The sequence below is a fragment of the Podarcis tiliguerta genome (assembly GCF_965153285.1).
Source record: "Podarcis tiliguerta genome assembly, chromosome: 14".
Lineage (NCBI taxonomy): Eukaryota > Metazoa > Chordata > Lepidosauria > Squamata > Lacertidae > Podarcis > Podarcis tiliguerta.
Window position 1 is genome coordinate 44,426,501 of NC_139547.1, and position 18,159 is coordinate 44,444,659.

Consider the following 18,159-nt stretch of genomic DNA (forward strand, 5'->3'; position numbering starts at 1 on the left):
AATTTTATACTTCTTTTTCTGTAAAACACTGAGTCCCCCACAACAAATTGTGACATAAATAAAAGAAAAAGGCAGAGGGGAGAGTTTTTGCTAAAGTGCAGAAAAGGGATGGGGGAGGGTTGACAAAGAGGCTGGTTGGCTCAGTCCCAGTTGGGTGCAAAGTGGGTGGTGTGGCTGCCTGGAGGAGAGGAATGTATCTCATCTCATTTCTCATACATGTCATGTACAATCTAGTTGAGATTCCTGCATTGCAGAGGTTGGACTAGATGACTCTTGGGTCAATTCCCGATAATCTCATGCCCACTTTTCTGGGGGCCTCATTGAACATGGCAAGACATAGGTTGAACCTTTCCATTCAGTTCCATGGGACTTTGGAATAAACCTGCAAAGGGGCTGCGTTGCAAGGCTGAGATCTTGTTGATCGATCCAGTCTCTTGATTAGTTCAAGGACATCTCAACAGTGTCCTTGACCAGATGGCCACCTGACCCCCTGCTTAAGCACAGGAGGAGCCAAGGCAGACTGTTCTACTATTGAACTGCTCTGACAGTTCAGAAGTTTCTCCTACTTCCCTGCCATCCATTGGCTCTAGTCGTGTTTCTCATAGAACTCTGGACATTTCGCAGGGAAACCAAAATGCTTGTTTACAAAGCTATTGTACTACCAACCTTATGCTTGTGAAACATGGGCCACTTATAAATGCTATCTCCAGCTCCTCAAAAAATTCCATCAACTGTGTCTCCCAAAAAATGTACACATCATTTGGGAAGACAGGCAAACTAATACCAGTGTACTGGAAGAAGCAAAGATCACCGGTGTTGAAGCAATGATTCTGCAACATCAACTTCATTGGACTGGTCACGTGCGGATGCCTGATTATCGTCTTCCAAAGCAACTACTCTATTCCAAACTTAAAAATGGAAAGTGTGATGCTGGTGGTCAACAAAAGAGGTTTAAAGACAAGGCAAATTTTTAAAAATATAGTATAAACAACAATTGGGAAACACTTGCCTGCGAGAACAGCCTTTACCAAAGGTGTCATGGGCTTTGAAGACACTCGAACTCAAGACACAAGGGAGAAACTGTTGGGAATTCCATTCCACCCTTTGCTGCAGACATGGGATTGTTGCGTGTCACATGTCTGTTTACATTCCAGCACAGATTGCTGGCGTGAGCAGAACTTCCACTCTGTATTGCTTTAGTTTTTAGTCTCACTCCGAGAAGACGGCAAGGAGAGATGACATGTTTCTTTGTTCTGATTTATGTATAATAAATGCATAGTTTAGTATGTGCAGCATCAAGCCTCTTGTGCAGTTTACACTGCTGAGTAAAGCGTGTTCAAGTCTGCAAGCTTGAGTCGCTGATGTATGTCGGAGCAGAGGTTGATGAATCTCTGCAGCGGCAAGGCTGAGGGGAGATGTTTCAGCTGGGGTCGAGCCAGCTGGCCTTTCGACACCCCCCCCCCCCGATTCCGACAGAAACGTGCTAAGAGGGAGGCACCCTTGGCAAATCCACACCGTGATCAACTCCCACCCGGAAATCAATGTCCCCACTGTGGGCGGATGTGTGTTTTACAAAGGGCTTTCGAAGACTTCAGCTTGCAGCCTCATTGCTTCAGTCTATTTGCATAAGGGGAAGGCGGACTTCCTGTGTTGAACCTCCCCGTTTTGATGCCTAATTAAACTTTTAGAAATCCAATTCTCCCACTTCAGCTCTACTCACGGGTAATTACTTTGAAGTCAAATTGTCCACAAGAAAAAGTCAGTGCTCTCCGGCAACAGCTATGCGGCTTTGCTCCATGGAAGAAGCAGACGATTCGATGCACCACGCCACTCACCCCACGTCGCTCCAGATCCCCAAAACTGGGTTTCCCCACGAGTAGGGGAGGCGCAAAAGGTCCCGCCGAATCCCACGTTCACAGGCTTCTCCCGCCTGTGATTTTTTGCGGGTCTCCGCCTGGATGTGTGGATCCAGAATTAGCCTCCACAGTCACATTGTTAAAACCATGTTTATGGAAGACAACCTTACTCGGCTACGAGCGATCTCTAAAGTAGAAGAGTTTTCAGATTTTATACATGCTTGGGAGCAAGCCCAACTGAATTCCAGAGCTTACTGCTGCATATAGAATTGTGCTGTCTTACATACATTTCATTGGGTGCAAGAACTACTGAATTTAATAAAAGCCTTTGTTTTTAGTGCCCATCCCAGCTTCTAAGCAAGTGCACATAAGGATGGCCATCTTTAATTCTCCTGATAAATCTGCAAAATTGGGCATCAATAGTACATTTGGTAAGAGCATGAATGACTGCCCTGTTTCTGCATTGATTTGTGGCAGGAGGGTTGGTTTTTTTAAGGTTTTTACAGATTAAAAGCTTTGCAACTAGGGCAGCTAAAAAATGCATAAACGGAACACAGTGCCATGTGAATACAGTATTATTTTCCAAGAGGTCTTTGTTTGCGGGGAAAGGGAAACACTTCGGAGATGTATCTCCTCTACTCACCCCAAGCAGGAATATATAATGCAGCAAATCTTAGCTGGCCAGAAATAATTTATGGCAATCTCTTAACTTTCCCACTTAACTTTGTTTCTCTAAGAACGGGAGAGGTTGCTGGAATGAAGTGTGGCAAAGATAAATGGTGACATGGATTGGTTGGATGCAGAGAAATGGTGGAAGGAACCAGCTGGGGAGCGCCCAGAGGAAGAAAAACCAGAGCCCTGGGAATGGTGGTAGGACAATGCATGGTCAGAGGGAGAAGGACTGGGAGGAGGTGTTGGAAGCTGAAGAGGTAACAGGGCCTAGTGAGCAGGGAGAATCTGTGATGCTATTGAAATAAAAAAATAAGGTCATATGTGTGTGTGTGTGTGTGTGTGTGTGTGTATATATATATATATATATAGTGGTGCCTCGCAAGACGAAAAGAATCCGTTCCGCGAGTCTCTTCGTCTAGCGGTTTTTTCGTCTTGCGAAGTAACCCTATTAGCGGATTAGCGCTATTAGCGGTTTAGCGGCTATTAGCTGCTATTAAAGGCTTAAGGGATTAGCGGATTAGCTGCTAAAAGGCTATTAGCAGCTTAGTGCCTTAGAAAAAGGGGGTGGGGAGCGGAAAAAAATCGCAGGAACTCGCAAGACATTTTCGTCTTGCGAAGCAAGCCCATAGGAAATTCGTTTTGCGAAGCACCTCCAAAACGGAAAACCCTTTCGTCTAGCGGGTTTTCCGTCTTGCGAGGCATTCGTCTTGCGGGGCACCACTATATATATATATATATATATATATATATATATAAAATAAATGTTCATGGCTGTGCCAGGCAAACACGTACATAAATGTATGGGCCACATGTCTGAGGCAGCACAGGAGGGCTGCCCTGGAACCATTTTGGCTCCCAAACTGACCAAATGTTTTCTCTGCAAAGTCAAAGGAAAATGGAAAAGCCTCCCCATTGTCTTTTCCTTCACAAAACCTGTCTTAAGGGTATATCTGTGTATGAATAGGGTGAGCCTGTGACCTGGCTCAGGAACTAAGTATTTGTCACTACAAAAGACTGGCCAGGCTCCCCAGGGTATCCAGTCAAGTAAGCATTAACAGGTAACCTGCCAGACAGGAGATAAACAACGCACTCAGATTTCTGCTGTAGACCGCCCTTTCTATGATCTAGGTTTGATGCATCTGGGGGGTGGTCTTGAGCTACACCCTTTCTGTGATGTATGTATGATGTATGGAGGGGTGGTCTTGAGCTCCAGGGTGGGCAATTTAAAATGTCTATATAAGGGCAAGCACACTTTTGTTCAGGGTCCTCCTCCTGCGTGTGAAGGGGGCACCCTGTTGCAACAGTTCAATAAAGATCAGGCTTACTAGCTGCTTTGCTACTCAATATTCTCTGGTTGGCCTCTGTTATTTTCTCTGACCGATGGAGAACCTGCAAACGAATCTATAAGGGCTCTTGTGTCCTCCATAAGGGAAGAAGGGCAGATTTTCATTTATTACACTATATATAGCATCAGAGGGGAGGAACCCCCAAAACAACTTACCCTCACCAAATCACCCTAATTTGGATAGCATTTCCCCTCCCAGAAAATGTTCTAATGCTCAGAAAACCCGCATAACTCTATTTATCTCACATTGACTTCTTTCTGAATGTGAAGCAGGTACAGTGGTACCTCTGTTTTCAAACACCCCGGAAACCTGGAAGTAAATGCTTCCGTTTTCAAACGCGCCCCGGAAGTCGAACGGCTTCTGCACATGTACGTGTTTTTTCCCCCTGTTTTCTGCAGACCACCCTTTGCGCCTTGGTTTTCAAACATTCCAGTAGTCAAACGGTCTTCTGGAACAGACTACACTCGAAAAACCAAGGTACCACTGTATGGGGAACTCTGGCCTTCCAGATCTTTTTGAGCTAGAACTCCCTTCAAACCTGCCTTGCTGAACTGATGGGAGTTGTACAGTGGTGCCCCGCAAGACGAATGCCTCGCAAGACGGAAAACCCGCTAGACGAAAGGGTTTTCCATTTTTCAATGCGCTTTGCAGGACGAATTTCTCTATGGGCTTGCTTAGCAAGTCGAAAATGTCTTGCGAGTCTTGAGATTTTTTTCCGCTCCCCACCCCCTTTTTCTAAGCTGCTAAGCTGCTAATAGCCTTTTAGCAGCTAATCCGCTAATCCCTTAAGCCTTTAATAGCCGCTAATAGCCGCTAAACCGCTAATAGCGCTAATCCGCTAATAGGGTTGCTTCGCAAGACGAAAAAACCGCTAGACGAAGAGACTCGCGGAACGGATTAATTTCGTCTTGCAAGACACCACTGTATTTCCACAGCGTCTGGAGGGCCAGAAGTTCCCCTTATCTGAGGTATTTTTAAATATTTTTATTTGATGCACCCTTCATTTTGTATCATAAGCTGCCCCGGGCGTTTATTTAAAGGGCGGGATACAAACCAAGAAAAGCAAACAGTTCCTCTCTTCAAAATCATTGCTAAACCAACATATCCATGCACAGCCGTGGAAAGAAAGAATAAGAGCTCACCAAGGTTGTTTTCTATGGGATTAAGCTTTATTAAGACTATGCATTCAGGACTATTTTGCAGGAGACAGCTGAGGCCTCGCCTTCGTAACATTTTCCGTCCTTGACATGAAAATGCAAGCAGGGTGCACGGAGAACAGACTTGTTCCAACTCAGAAAACATATCAATATAACCTTCTTGGTAAATAAAATACACTCTGGGAGAAGAGATGGGGTTTCAAGCTCCTGTATATGGTGGATGCTTTGCTAACCCCCATTTCTCCCCATTCTTTTCACTTTCAACTTCCCTTCTTGAGTGTCTTTTCCATTGCCTTAAGCTGCTCCAGTCCTCTCTAGGGAAGCCGTCCTGCAAGAGGCAGCTGCATGGAGATGCTTCGTCGATCCGCCTGCAAAGTTAAGCACAGTTGGGACAACGTCAGTTGCAAAAGGGTACAGAGGGCTAGCTGGCTGAATTGGTCCTACTTGAGCCAGCAAGGAGGCCAGGGGAGAATTAGCTGTGGGGTCTCAGAGTGGGTGATCTTCATAAAAGGGGAGGGGGGGGAGAGAAGGTTAAAGGGAGCCCCTCTAAGATCACTTAAAAACCAGGGCAGAAATAGCACACCTACCAGCTGCAGGTTCAAAGAGACGGGAGCTATTCCTCAGCCGTTGACTTGGAGGAGCTGGAGGACTTGGCCACCTGGATTATTTCTACGGAGGTGAATGCTTTCCCTGCTGAGACTCTGTGCCTCGTGCGTAGTTTGTTCAGGGCCGACTCGGCCATCCCAGCCCTCTCTTCAGCATCATCCAACTCATGCACAGTCTTCCGGTACCTCGCCAGGCTCTGGTTAGCCTGTTCTTCCTGTAGGGAGTTGAAGTGGGGGGAAAGAGTTTGGTTGCTTTGTACTGGACAGCCAGTTGCTGGGAGCAGATGCATGCCTGCGTTTAACTGTTTCCCCAAACATCTCGTAGCAGGAATAATAATATAATAATAATAATAATAAATTATATTTATATCCCGCCCTCCCCAGCTGAAGCCGGGCTCAGGGCGGCTAACAACAATAAAACAGTACAAAAGTACAGCACAAACAACACTCTAAAATCATTCATTATAAAATTAATTAATTCAAGCCACTGGTAACCATTGGGCCAGAGCTCCGCGAAGATTGCCGAGGGAGGGAGTCAGGCTGTGCCCTGGCCAAAGGCCTGGTGGAACAGTTCTGTCTTGCAGGCCCTGCGGAAAGATGTCAAGTCCCACAGGGCCCTGGTCTCTTGTGACAGAGTGTTCCACCAGATCGGAGCCACGGCCGAAAAAGCCCTGGCTCTAGTTGAGGCCAGCCTAACTTCTCTGTGGCCTGGGACCTTCAAGATGTTTTTATTTGAAGACCGTAAGTTTCTCTGTGGGGCATACCAGGAACACATCCGTGCCATATATCTTTGCACATTTCAACCACTTTCACATTCATAGCTGTTGGGAGTGGTGCGAGTATCGACTCTGTGTTAAGTGGAAATGCTGACTCGCAAGGTGTCAGCCTCACAAGTGACGGGGAGATGGCTAATAGGTTTAAAGCAGTGTTTCCCAAACTTGGGTCGCCAGCTGTTTTGGGACTACAACTCCCATCATCCCTAGCTAGCAGGACCAATGATCAGGGATGATGGGAATTGTAGTGTGAATTTATGATGATGTAGACTGCAGCAGGAATAAAAGCTTTACATGGAACAAGGGGTGACTCCAGAGTGCTTCACGGGTTGCTATCCATCGGTAACAATATTCCACTGGTTGTACCACTTTTAACAGTCATCCTAGGTGCCAACTCCTTGAGGCCCTGGGTGCCCAAGCACCCACAAAATTCCCCATGAAGGGGCCAGACACCCACAAATTTCAGTGCCAGGGCCATGCACGCTGCATGGCACCCACAGTCTCTGGCACCCACAGTTGCGGGGCCAAGCTGGAATTCCTGACAGTTGTGGCTCCCCCCCCCCAAAAGAATCCTGGGAACTGTAGTTTGTACCCACACAGAGCTGCACTTCTCAGCACTCTAGTTCCCAGGATTCTGTGGGGGGAGACTTGTGTTTTAAATGTGCTTTAAAATGCGTGTTGTAGATGTGACCGAAGCCGAAATGCATTGTTCCTAGAGTACGCTCCCTGAAGTTAAAGCAGAGTGAGGTGGAAGATGGCGGCAAGTGGCAGCGACATCACATCTGCACATCATGCGCCCTTTAAGCAAGCCTGATGGCCCTCTCAAATAAAAGGGCTTTGTTTGTTCCTTATGTGCTGATTTTTATCACATTCCAATTTGAATTCCATGGAATTTAGACTGCAGTGCAATAGAGCAGAACACAAGAAACGAAAGGAGCAATTAAAAATAAGTGCCAATGTTCAATGCAACAAGATGTGCCACCTCCCAGCTGCGGATCACAGTGTGGGATGTAAACACAGGAGCAGTCAATGACAACATTCATAGAGTGTACATGTTAGAACATGGGGAGGGATGTCTGTCTAGCAAGCAGGTAAACTTCCTGGGGACGGACTTCCTCTGCATGTGATCAGAGGTGGGTGTGGCCTCAGCTGTGCAGGTAAATGTAAAAGCACAGGGCAGGCAGCCATCTCTCTCTCTCTGCCATCTTCCTTCGATGAGGAAACATCTAAGGATGCTCTCTTGGCTCCCAGCCAAGAGAGGAGCTAAGGACTATCTTGCTACAAGATAGATTCTAAGTGTATGTAACCTTTTTAAGTCTGTCTGCCTTCTGGGATCATATTGTGAACAGAACGTGAGCAAACTCTTTTATACTTTTATGAAGACTGTGTCGTGTCTTGTATTTTAAGAGGGAACAAAGGGGAAATTACCAGAGTAATTATTATAGAGGTTCTAGCGAACCTGTGCAGACGTTACCGTTGCGAACTTAAAAGGGTAATGTCTATAAACTCTGCTGATATTTTGGGAACTTGTTAGCACAAGTTGGATAAGGATATAATTAGTCAATATATCCTCCTGTACCCCAGAACATTCCCACACACAGTTTGGAAGCCCCAGTTCTATATGCGATTCCCCACCCCCTAGTTAATGTGCCTGTCAAGGGAGGAGGCAGGGGAAGAGAGAAATGATGCTCAAGGCCACTCCTGGTACATACAGCTTCCTCGATCTGCCTCTTGTAGGTTTTCATCTTGCTCTGCAGCTTCTCCACCAGCTCCTGCAAGCGTTGGTTGGTCTTGTGGTCCTCCTCCGTTTGGAAGACCAGCTCCTTCAGGCGACGCTCGTTCTTGTGCACAATTTTCATCGTCTCCACATGGCGCTTCTGCTCCGAGTCCAGCTCTGTTTCCAGCTCCTTGATCTGGAAAAGGGGGTGCGGGAGATTGAGGCCGCGGAAATGTCGAAAGCTACCTTAAACCGAGTCAGATCCTTGGTCCCTCTCGCTCGGGACTGTCTACACCACGGGTAGGCAAACACAGGCCCAGGGGCCGGATCCGGCCCAATCGCCTTCTAAATCTGGCCCGCGGACAGTTCGGGAATCAGTGTGTTTTTACAATGCTTTTATTTAAAATGCATCTCTGGGTTATTTGTGGGGCCTGGCTGGTGTTTTTACATGAGTAGAATGTGTGCTTATATTTAAAATGCATCTCTGGGTTATTTGTGGGGCATAGGAATTCATTTATTCCCCCTCCAAAAAAATATAGTCCGGCCCCTCACAAGGTCTGAGGGACAGTGGACCAGCCCCCTGCTGAAAACGTTTGCTGAGCCCTGGTCGACACTGACTGGCAGCAGCTGTCCAGGGTTTCGGGCAAGGGGCTGAACTTGGAACTGCCAGCGTGCAAACAAGATTTCCTACCACAGGGCTACAGCCCTTTCCAAAGGACCTAAGACAATGTCTTATCCTGAATTCACTGGGTGACCGTGAGTTCTAGCGTTATATGAAAGAGAAAGAAAGAGAGAGAGAAACCTCTCTCTGTCCAATTCCTGCGCATCATTCGATGCACCTCTATGATTTCCCTGAGGGGCAGATGGGACTTGTCAGCCTAAGAAGGCAGCCCATCTAGGAGAAGGAAGACTCTGATCCTAAACCCCTGCTGCCTTGCAGGACATATTCAGGAGGAGAAGCAGCTAAGGAGTAACCCCACACAAATCCAGAGTGGAGTCCCTAAGATGGTTGGATGGTGCGTTATATGGCTCCTTCTGGCAACTCTTGCAGCCAAGCTGTTTCCAAACATCTTGCTCTGCTTTCCTTTGGAGCACACCAGCCAGGTCTTGTCATGTGAGAAACCCAGGACTTCCATACACCTTGCCCTGGCTTGTGCCCCAGGGAGGTCGCTTTGGTGCTGCTAACACAGCGGTTTGACTCCACCCCTGGAAGCACACTCCATTGTCTCTTGAGGCAGATGCCGATTTAAAAAAAAGGAATGATTTCTCCTCTTAACTGCCTTTTCTGTGGCCCTCAGGGTTCTCTGCTCCCGGCAGGTCTGGGGTTAATCTGAGGGATTCAGACTCTGTGCATCTTTGGTCTGGCAACATGCATATTTTGGGGACGAGGTCAGAGGCAAGGGGGAAGCGTCCTCCTACCTTGGTCTCCAGCTTCATGATGGTTCGCTTCCCTCCTTTCAGGGCCATTTGCTCAGCTTCCTCCATCTTGACTTGCAGGTCTTTTATGGTGACCTCGTGGTTCTTCTTAATCCTCTCCAGGTGCATGGAGTGATCTTGCTCCTGGCGCAGCTCCTCTGCCATGCGGGTCGCCTGGAAGGGGTGGGGAGGGTAAGAAGTAAGTATTAGAATCACCAAGAGCAGCAAGTGTCAGAACTCGGCTCCATCTCATGTACTGTATTCAGATCAGCCCAATGGAAGGAAGGGGAATGTTGAGTGATACTCAGGGCTGTGGAACACAAGTAGCTGGCCTCATCCTGTTTATTGAGTGTGCATCCTGATAGCTTTGTGGGAAAGTGAGGCAATGCCGTCTATTTGATGGTCTCTGTTTACTTTCCCCATCACTTTCCTAACTGCAAATAACCTGGTGTTTTTTTTAAAAAAATGTTGTGCCAGATCACTTTAATCCAATTTAAGTGTGCAAATCTTAATTTTTGGTGCACAGTCCCTTCTGCAAAATAGTGATAGCCTGGAGTTGACCGAGGTCTGATTAAAAAATAAACAAACATGAATGAAGAGCAAGAGATTCCTCATCCATCACAATCCCTTTGTATTTGCCACCATGGAAATAATAGGCTGTAATTATCACTGAGCCTTATTCGGCAGGGATGCAACTCACATCAGCCACTGCCTTCTTTGCTTTCTCGTCCGCCGTTCGGAACTCGCTGATGAGCTCCTCGTGATCATTAGTGATGCGCTGGAGGTCAGATTCCAGTTTCCTCTTGATCACCAGCAGGCTTTGGTTCTGCAGAGGGAAAAGAAGAGTTTGGGATAAGCAATTGCGTACGTCGTCGCAGAAATGCAGAGCCAGACTGCCTGTTCTGGTGCCTGAATGCTTCTTTTTTATTGCATGCTTTGAGACAGTTGCCTGTAATGATGGCCAGTGCCCACTGGGCCTGATAGGACAGAAAGCAAGGAGACCAACAACAGGTAGCACCCAAACCAGTGACAGGCAGAGCCAGCTTAGTCTAGTTTTGTCCCTGCCTCCTTGCTGAGTTCTGCAAGGGGTTATAATGCGACTAAGGAAGAAAGTCAACAGGGAGTGCCACCATCTGGACTGGCGGCAAGTAAGAAGGCAGATGGACAGTATCAAAGAGTGAGCCGGCAGTAAATCACACCATTCAAGCATGGAGTTAACTCTTTATTTGCCAAAACATTATCTTCACAGACTTGGCGGAGAGTGCGACCTAACGAGCAAAGCAGCTCCTTCCCGTTAGGTCTTAGACATAAATCAGTTGCCAAGACTGAAAGTCCCCACCTCCCCACAGCTGTCCCCTTATCTCCAGGGTTTTTTCTCAAACAATTTGAGACTGTTCCTGTATGAGGCTAATTTCTCCTCCACCCTCTTCATGCCTCTGCTGGTTCTGGGAGACCAGCAGGGAGGGTAGCTTTGTCACAGCAGGAGGGGGAGACACCCATGACTCTTCACCACCTGGGCTCACCTGTGCCTCTTGACCTCCCTCCTCTCCGGCTTCAGCTTCTGCCTCTGATTTTGGACTTCTATCTGCCACAGACTCTCCCGTCTCACTAAGCCCTGTTACTCCTTCAGCTTCCGACACCTCCTCTTCCCAGTCTGACTACTCGGCGGCATCCCACCACCACTGCCCAGGCTCTGAGCCTCCTTCCCTTCTGGGTTCCCCAGCCACTTCCTCCCATCATTTCTCTGCGTCCAGCCAGTCGATGACTTCTAGGGGCTGGCTAAGGGCGGTCAGGCTAGTGAAGCAGCGCTGCCTCATTTGCCCTAATGAACCGCTCTCCGTTGACTGGTCTAAGCAGGGCATGCGTCTGCTTAGTTTCACCACCGGGTTCAACATGCTGCACATCAAACTGCCCAGCTAGTCAGCCAACCCACACCCAAGACAGGCAGGTGACTATCCTCTGTCCCCACCTGGACATTGAGTTCATTGTGCCTCTCGGAGACCTCCACCAACTCCTGCTCAAGCAGTTTGCGGGAGCGCTCGCTGCCCTCCAGGCCGGTGCGAACTTCCTCCAGCTCCGTTTGGAGAAGGCTGAGGCGGCGCTCCTGGAGGTTGTACTGTTCCCGGAGCTCTTCATGCTGGCGGGCATCCTCGTCCATCTGGATCTGGAGGTCCTGCAGGTGGAAAAGTAACCAGTAGGGTCAGGCTGGGGACCACCCCAGATCCAGAAGATAGGTTACACATTGGGCTTGCAGCACTGTACCTAATATTAGTCACGTTCATTGAGGTCCAGCTCCGAGGGCCTTCTGGTGGTTCCCTCACCGTGAGAAGTGAAATTACAGGCAACCAGATGAAGGGCCTCCTCAGCAGTGGCACCCACCCCGTGGAACAGCCTCCCATCAGATGTCAAGGAGATAAATAACTATACACCTTTTAGAAGACATCTGAAGGCAGCCCTGTGTCTGAAAGTCTTTAATGTTTGGTGTCTTATTGTGTTTTTATGCCCAGAGTGGCTGGGGCAACCCGGTCAGATGGGTGGGTTACAAATAATGAAATCAGCAACATCGTTTGGTGTGGCTAACTCAGTTCCACTCATTTCAATGGGTCTACTCTCAGAACTTGGATAGCTACAACCTGTACCTAGGAAGCTGCCTTAGGCTGAGTCAAGCTGTTGGCCTATCAAACTCCATCTCATTTACACTGGTTGTAGACCAATCTGCCCACAACCCAATCTGAACTCTGCCAAACTGTACATAATCTGCCCTGAAAAGAGCCATTGCTCAGTGTAGGGTGTTGGAAAGAAAGGCATTTCGGTTCACATTTTGACTGAGCAAGAGCCTTGGCTCAGCTGTAGAACAAGCAAGAAGACCACAGAAGGTCTTGAGATCAACCTTGCCAGCTGTGTCTGAGGAGAACAAGCAACCCGGGGGTTTCTCCAACTTGTGTTAAGCTGCAAAGCTTTTCCTCAGAAGACCATCCCCTCCAGGCACCATATTCTCTTCCGCCTGGCTTCTCCCTCCCTTCCTCATGATCTTTTTCTCACCTTGATCTGTTGTTGGAGTTTCTTCAGAGTCTTGACCAGCTCACTGTTGTTCCTGTTGGCGTGGTCCAGCTGGATCTCCATCTCATTCAGGTCGGTCTCCATCTTCTTTTTCAGACGGAGTGCCTCAGCCCGGCCTTTCGCCTCCAGTTCCAGGCTGGATTGAAGAGCCTCAATGGCCCGCTGGTGGTTTTTCCTGCCGGGGAGAACAAAGGCATCCATTTGTCTCAATCCGCCCCCCTTAGTTTTTTATTTATACTTTTCAAATTTATACCTTTCATTAGTTTCACAATCAATTTAACGTTTCAAAATTTGACTTCCGCCCCCCTCTTTCTGCGGTTCCTTAAATTTATTTTTTAATATCTTCTGCATACCCAAATTCATTTAACTTGCTCGTTTAATTATCTACTGTAAATATATACTTTTATAAAACGGCAGGTTATTACAATAATCCTGCTAATGTTTTTATCTGTTTACAATTTATCTGTAAATATTCAATAAACCATTTCCATTCTTTTATTTAAAAAAATGTTTGTTATCTGGATTTATTATTCGTCCAGTAAGTTTCGCCATTTCTGCATGTTCCATAAGTTTTTATATCCATTCTTACTTCTTCTAGTGTCTCAATCCCTCTCAGTCATGAAGCTCAGTTGGGGATCTTACACTAGTCTGTCTGTCTGTCTGTCTGTCTGTCTGTCTGTCTCTCTCCCCCCCCCCGCTTTCTTTCTCTCTCTCTCTCTCTCTCTCTCTCTCTCTCTCTCTCTCTGCCTAAGCCTACCTCACTGGATTGTCATGAGGATAACATTTGTGCTGTGCCAAAAAATTATCCTGCATTTCGTCATTGTACATTACTGAATAAAGAAATGCCGTCTGAAAATTATCAAAGAGGATTGAAATGGTCAATGAAAATCTTATGGATGGGATACGGGTATTTGATGCAGTTACCTTGCCAAGTCTCCTTCCTTTCATTTTAAACCTCCTCACCTAGCATTCTGCCCTCTGCAGCCTCCCCAGGTGCCTGCACTCCCATAAAAGGCCAGAGGAAGATGTCGTGAACTTATACCTCCCCACTTGGGCTTTCTCAAATTGGGGAATGCAGGCAGCGGGGGAGGCTGCAGAAATGTTTACCAGAAAGAAAACCACACACACACACACACACACACATCATCATCAGCCACTTTTCCAGAACAAGGAAAGCTCAAAATCCCACAACCACTGATATCCCAAATAAGTTAACGAGTGTTCCAAATAGAACTGCTGTAAAATGAGAAGTAATGTTCACTGGGTGGCAGTGTGGAGCAGTGGCTAGAGTGCTGGACTAGGGACAGAGAGACCAGGGTTCAAATCCCCACTCAGCACATTGGGTGACTTTGGGCTCGCCACTGTCTCCCAGCCTAACCTACCTCGCAGGGTGGTTGTGAGGATTAAAACAAAGATTAAAAAGGGGAGAACCTCGTCTCTCTCAAATACTTCTTGTTTTGTTGTTCCCAGTTTTAACCTTCTGCTTCCTGCCTCTCGCACACCTTCTATGCTCCATACCTTGTGGCTTCAAATTCCTCCTCCTTCTCATGAATCCTCCTGTCAATGTCTGCCTTGACTTGCGCCAGTTCAAGCTGGATGCGGATGAGCTTGCTCTCTTCCACCTGTCGGCAGAAACACAAGGAAACATGTGGATGACAGGCTCTTTAAAGGTGAAAATAACTACTGACTACTTTAGTAGGGGCTGTCTGAGCGATGTGGGGCAAAGGACTTTGAAATATACTTGGAGTCGAGAGTGGATTTCATGCTCTTTATTCAGCTCATAGTGGTGAGGAGGAATGGAAGTTCCCCCAGAATGTCTGCTTTATATACATTATTTACACAATGGGCCCCACAGGATTCTCCTGTGGGCGAATCAGGTTGCGGATTCACTTCCACCTGGAGCTGGATTGGGTGGCTCCTGTGGACCAATCAGACTGCTGCATTCTGGATCCTATTCAACTCAGTACATAACAGACTTGGAACCCCCTTCAAGCTCGGCAAGGAACATAAGTCCCGACACTTACCTTAGAAGCTCAGGTGCCAATCAAGCTTATTCTTATTTTCTTTTTCATGTACCATTATTCTTTTCTCTTCCTCAACCTCGGCCCTCCAAATGTTTTTGGCCTACAACTCCCATGATCCCTAGCTAGCCGGACCAGTGGTCAGGGATGATGGGAATTGTAGTCTCAAAACATCTGGACAGCCGAGGTTGAGGAAGCCTGTCATAGCATATCCGAATCATAGGATCAATCAAAGGCTTCTAGCCCAGCTTATGGCTATTCTCTGCCACCCTAGTCAGAGGCAATGATGTTTCTGAATACCAGCTGCTGGGAATTGCAAGCGTGCAGAGTATTGTCATGCTCAAATTCTGCTTTCAGGCTTCGCATAGGCCGCCTGAGTGCAACAGCAACTCTCCCTCTTGCAGTTTCCTGCAACTGGCCTTCAGAAGCACCACTTCCTCTGACTGAGCAGGAGCCCAACGGAATATGGATGACGATGCCCTTTGCAGAGCCGGAAACGCTAGATAAATGTTTATCGTGTTGGCGTTCATCTGTCTCAAGACACAATGGAGTGTATCTCCAGAGGTGAAGTCAAACTGCTGAATTTGCAGCACCAAAGTTACCACCCCGGGGCGCAAGCCTGGGCAGTGTGCATGGAGGTCCTGGGCTGCCCACATGACACACAGCCTTGACCTCATTGATGTGGTCCAAAGGAAAGCAGAGCAAGGCGTTTGGCACCAGCTTGGCTGCAGGAGTTGCTGGAAGGAGGCGTACAAGGCGCCATCCAACCATCTTAGGAACCCCACTCTGGATTTGTGGAGGTTTCACTCCTTAGCCTTTTCTTCTCCTGAAGATATCCCGTAAGGCCATGGAGGTTTAGGATCAGAGTTTTCCTTCTCCTAGATGGGCTGCCTTCCCAGGTTGACAAGCCCCATCTGCCCCTCAGTTCCCTCTACACCACATGCAGAAACTGCCTTCTTGACCACTGGACCCTCTACTGGTCTTGTCTGCTCAATACTCCAGAGCCTGTCTTCACATGCAGGGGAAGTCCTACTAATGCTGAATAAATAAACAAGGAATCATTACCTCCAGGGTCGATTCCGCTTCTTCCAGGGCCACCTGCAGCTCATCCTTCTCAAGCTCCAGTTTCTTCTTCATCTTCTGCAGCTCATGGACACTCCTTCCTCCCTCGCCCAGCTGGTCAATCAGATCTTTAATCTCCTCTGAGGGGGGAAAAAGCACACACAAATATCTTTTCAATGCTTCCGTTGCAAACGGGGGAGATGTACAAATCTCTCCATTTCCGTTCCACCACACTTCTCATTCTTCCGTACCAATTTGTGATTTAAAAACAACTCATGAAAACCCATCAACGTTTGAGTGCGAATCTCACCTAAGAAGCAATTTTTGCATGTAGTTTTGCCCAACAGGCACACATTTGTATGTGGTTTCCTCCAATGAAATACATTTTGTATGTTTATTTTCACTTCTGTGGCGCTGTGGGTTAAACCACAGAGCCTAGGACTTGCCGATCAGAAGGTCGGCGGTTCAAATCTCCGCTACGGGGTGAGCTTCCATTGCTCGATCCCTGCTCCTGCCAACCTAGCAGTTCGAAAGCATGTCAAAGTGCAAGTAGATAAATAGGCACCGCTCCGGCAGGAAGGTAAACAGCGTTTCCGTGCGCTGCTCTGGTTTGCCAGAAGTGGCTTAGTTATGCTGGCCACATGACCCGGAAGCTGTACGCCGGCTGCCTCGGCCAATAAAGCGAGATGAGCGCCGCAACCCCAAAGTTGGCCACGACTGGACCTAATGGTCAGGGGTCCCTTTACCTTTACACACTTTATTCTAGGATAGAAGTCAGCAACCTGCGGCCCAAGAGTCACAAGCAGCCCATGGGGGTCGTTTAAATGCCCCCTGAGCCACCCCCGAAACAAGCCACCTGCTCGACGAGTCCCTGCACGCTGCGCTAAACCGGCACAGTGCGGAGCGGAGACTCGCTTCTGCAGCACTTCTGTGGCCCAGACACACTCTGGCCCATGGAGCGATCTCCCGGGAGTGAACCGGCCCAGGCGAGGTACACCTTGCCAACCCCTGCTCTAGGATATGCATTTTTGGAAATGAAGAAGAAGAGCTTGGATTTGATATCCCGCTTTATCACTACCCAAAGGAGTCTCAAAGCGGCTAACATTCTCCTTTCCCTTCCTCCCCCACAACAAACACTCTGTGAGGTGAGTGGGGCTGAGAGACTTCAAAGAAGTGTGACGAGCCCAAGGTCACCCAGCAGCTGCATGTGGAGGAGCGGGGAAGCAAACCAGGTTCACCAGATTACAAGTCAACTGCTCTTAACCACTACACCACACTAGCTCTCATGTGTTACTTTGCTTAAGAACTGCAAGGCAAAATTCATGGAAGCGCAAATTTCGAAGAAGGGCCGTATTTCTATCTGTGTCTTGTATTTCAGAAAGTGAGAATTAGATCAGTTTGCCTTCCGATTGGAACTGAACCAAATCTTGTCTCCACCCTATTTCCTAACACAGAGAATCCACAGCCCCGGAAACACTTGCCCTGGAGAGTCTTGTTATCCTTCTTCACAGATTCCAAGTGCTCCAAGGATTCCTCGTAGGCTGTCTTGAGCTTGAAGTTCTCCGTCATGTACATGCGGCACTCCTTCTGGGAGTTGTCCACCTCCAGCTGCAGCTCCTCGCACTTCTGGTGCCACTCCGCTAGCATCTTGTCAAAGGCTCTCTGCTTCTTGTCCAGGGCTGCGCAGGCTGCATTGGCCTGGGGAGAGAAAGTCAAGCGGGGCATTTAATAATACAGTGGTAGCTATGGTTGCGAACAGGATCCGTTCCGGAGGTCCATTTGCAACATGAGCAGAACGCAACCCGCGTCTGCGCGTGCGTGGTCACGATTCACCACTTTTGCGCATGTGCGTGACATCATTTTGCGCGTCTGTGCATGCGCGAGCGGCGAAACCCGGAAGTAACCCTTTCCAGTACTTCCAGGTTGCCACGGGATGCAACCTGAAAACGTTCAACCTGAAGCAAACATAACATGAGGTATGATGATGATGATAATAATAATAATAATAATAATAATAATAATAATAATTTATTATTAATACCCCGCCCATCTGGCTGGGTTTCCCCAGCTACTCTGGGCGGCTTCCATAAAAAGATTAAAAATACATGAAAACATCAGTCATTAAAAACTTCCCTAAACAGTTTTGGGAACTGTGAATTGGGTACCTTCTCAAGATCCAGAGTGAGGTCTTCCACTTCCATCTGCAGCCTCTGCTTGTTCTTCTCCATGCTGGCCACCCGGGCTTGAGCCGTTTCAGCCGTCTCCTCTGCCTCCTGCAGCCGGGCAGTCAACTTTCTCCTGGAACAAGACACCGCGACACGAGAATGCAAGTCAGTGTTGCATCGGTTGTGGGTTTAATACCGTAGGTGGCGGCAGCATCCTTCCAGAGTGACATTGCTGCATCCCTTCCTGGCTCTCAGACAGGCCCATAACTGGAGATGTGCTTCTATGCACTTTCCCTGAGCCCTCTACAG

General features: G+C 47.9%; 2 protein-coding genes across 3 annotated transcripts in view; both read right to left on the bottom strand.

Annotated features, from left to right (window-relative positions):
- Nucleotides 1-1,568: 1,568 nt before the first annotated feature.
- CIITA (class II major histocompatibility complex transactivator) overlaps nt 1,569-18,159 on the bottom strand; it is a 1,021,617-nt gene continuing 1,005,026 nt past the window's right edge. For both annotated transcript variants that reach the window (XR_014504902.1, XR_014504903.1), the window contains exon 20: nt 1,569-2,030. The gene's annotated coding sequence lies outside the window, so the exon portion shown is untranslated. The remainder of the gene's footprint in view (nt 2,031-18,159) is intronic.
- The window catches only part of MYH16 (myosin heavy chain 16), a 59,560-nt gene continuing 46,422 nt past the window's right edge, over nt 5,022-18,159 (bottom strand). The window contains exons 34-44 of the mRNA XM_083413313.1: nt 17,851-17,983; nt 17,167-17,383; nt 15,689-15,825; nt 14,121-14,224; nt 12,585-12,777; nt 11,512-11,715; nt 10,243-10,368; nt 9,546-9,716; nt 8,122-8,322; nt 5,619-5,851; nt 5,022-5,399 (exon numbers count right to left, since the gene is read on the bottom strand). Coding sequence (XP_083269439.1) covers nt 5,645-5,851; nt 8,122-8,322; nt 9,546-9,716; nt 10,243-10,368; nt 11,512-11,715; nt 12,585-12,777; nt 14,121-14,224; nt 15,689-15,825; nt 17,167-17,383; nt 17,851-17,983 — 1,693 coding nt within the window. The 3' untranslated portion in view covers nt 5,022-5,399; nt 5,619-5,644. The remainder of the gene's footprint in view (nt 5,400-5,618; nt 5,852-8,121; nt 8,323-9,545; nt 9,717-10,242; nt 10,369-11,511; nt 11,716-12,584; nt 12,778-14,120; nt 14,225-15,688; nt 15,826-17,166; nt 17,384-17,850; nt 17,984-18,159) is intronic.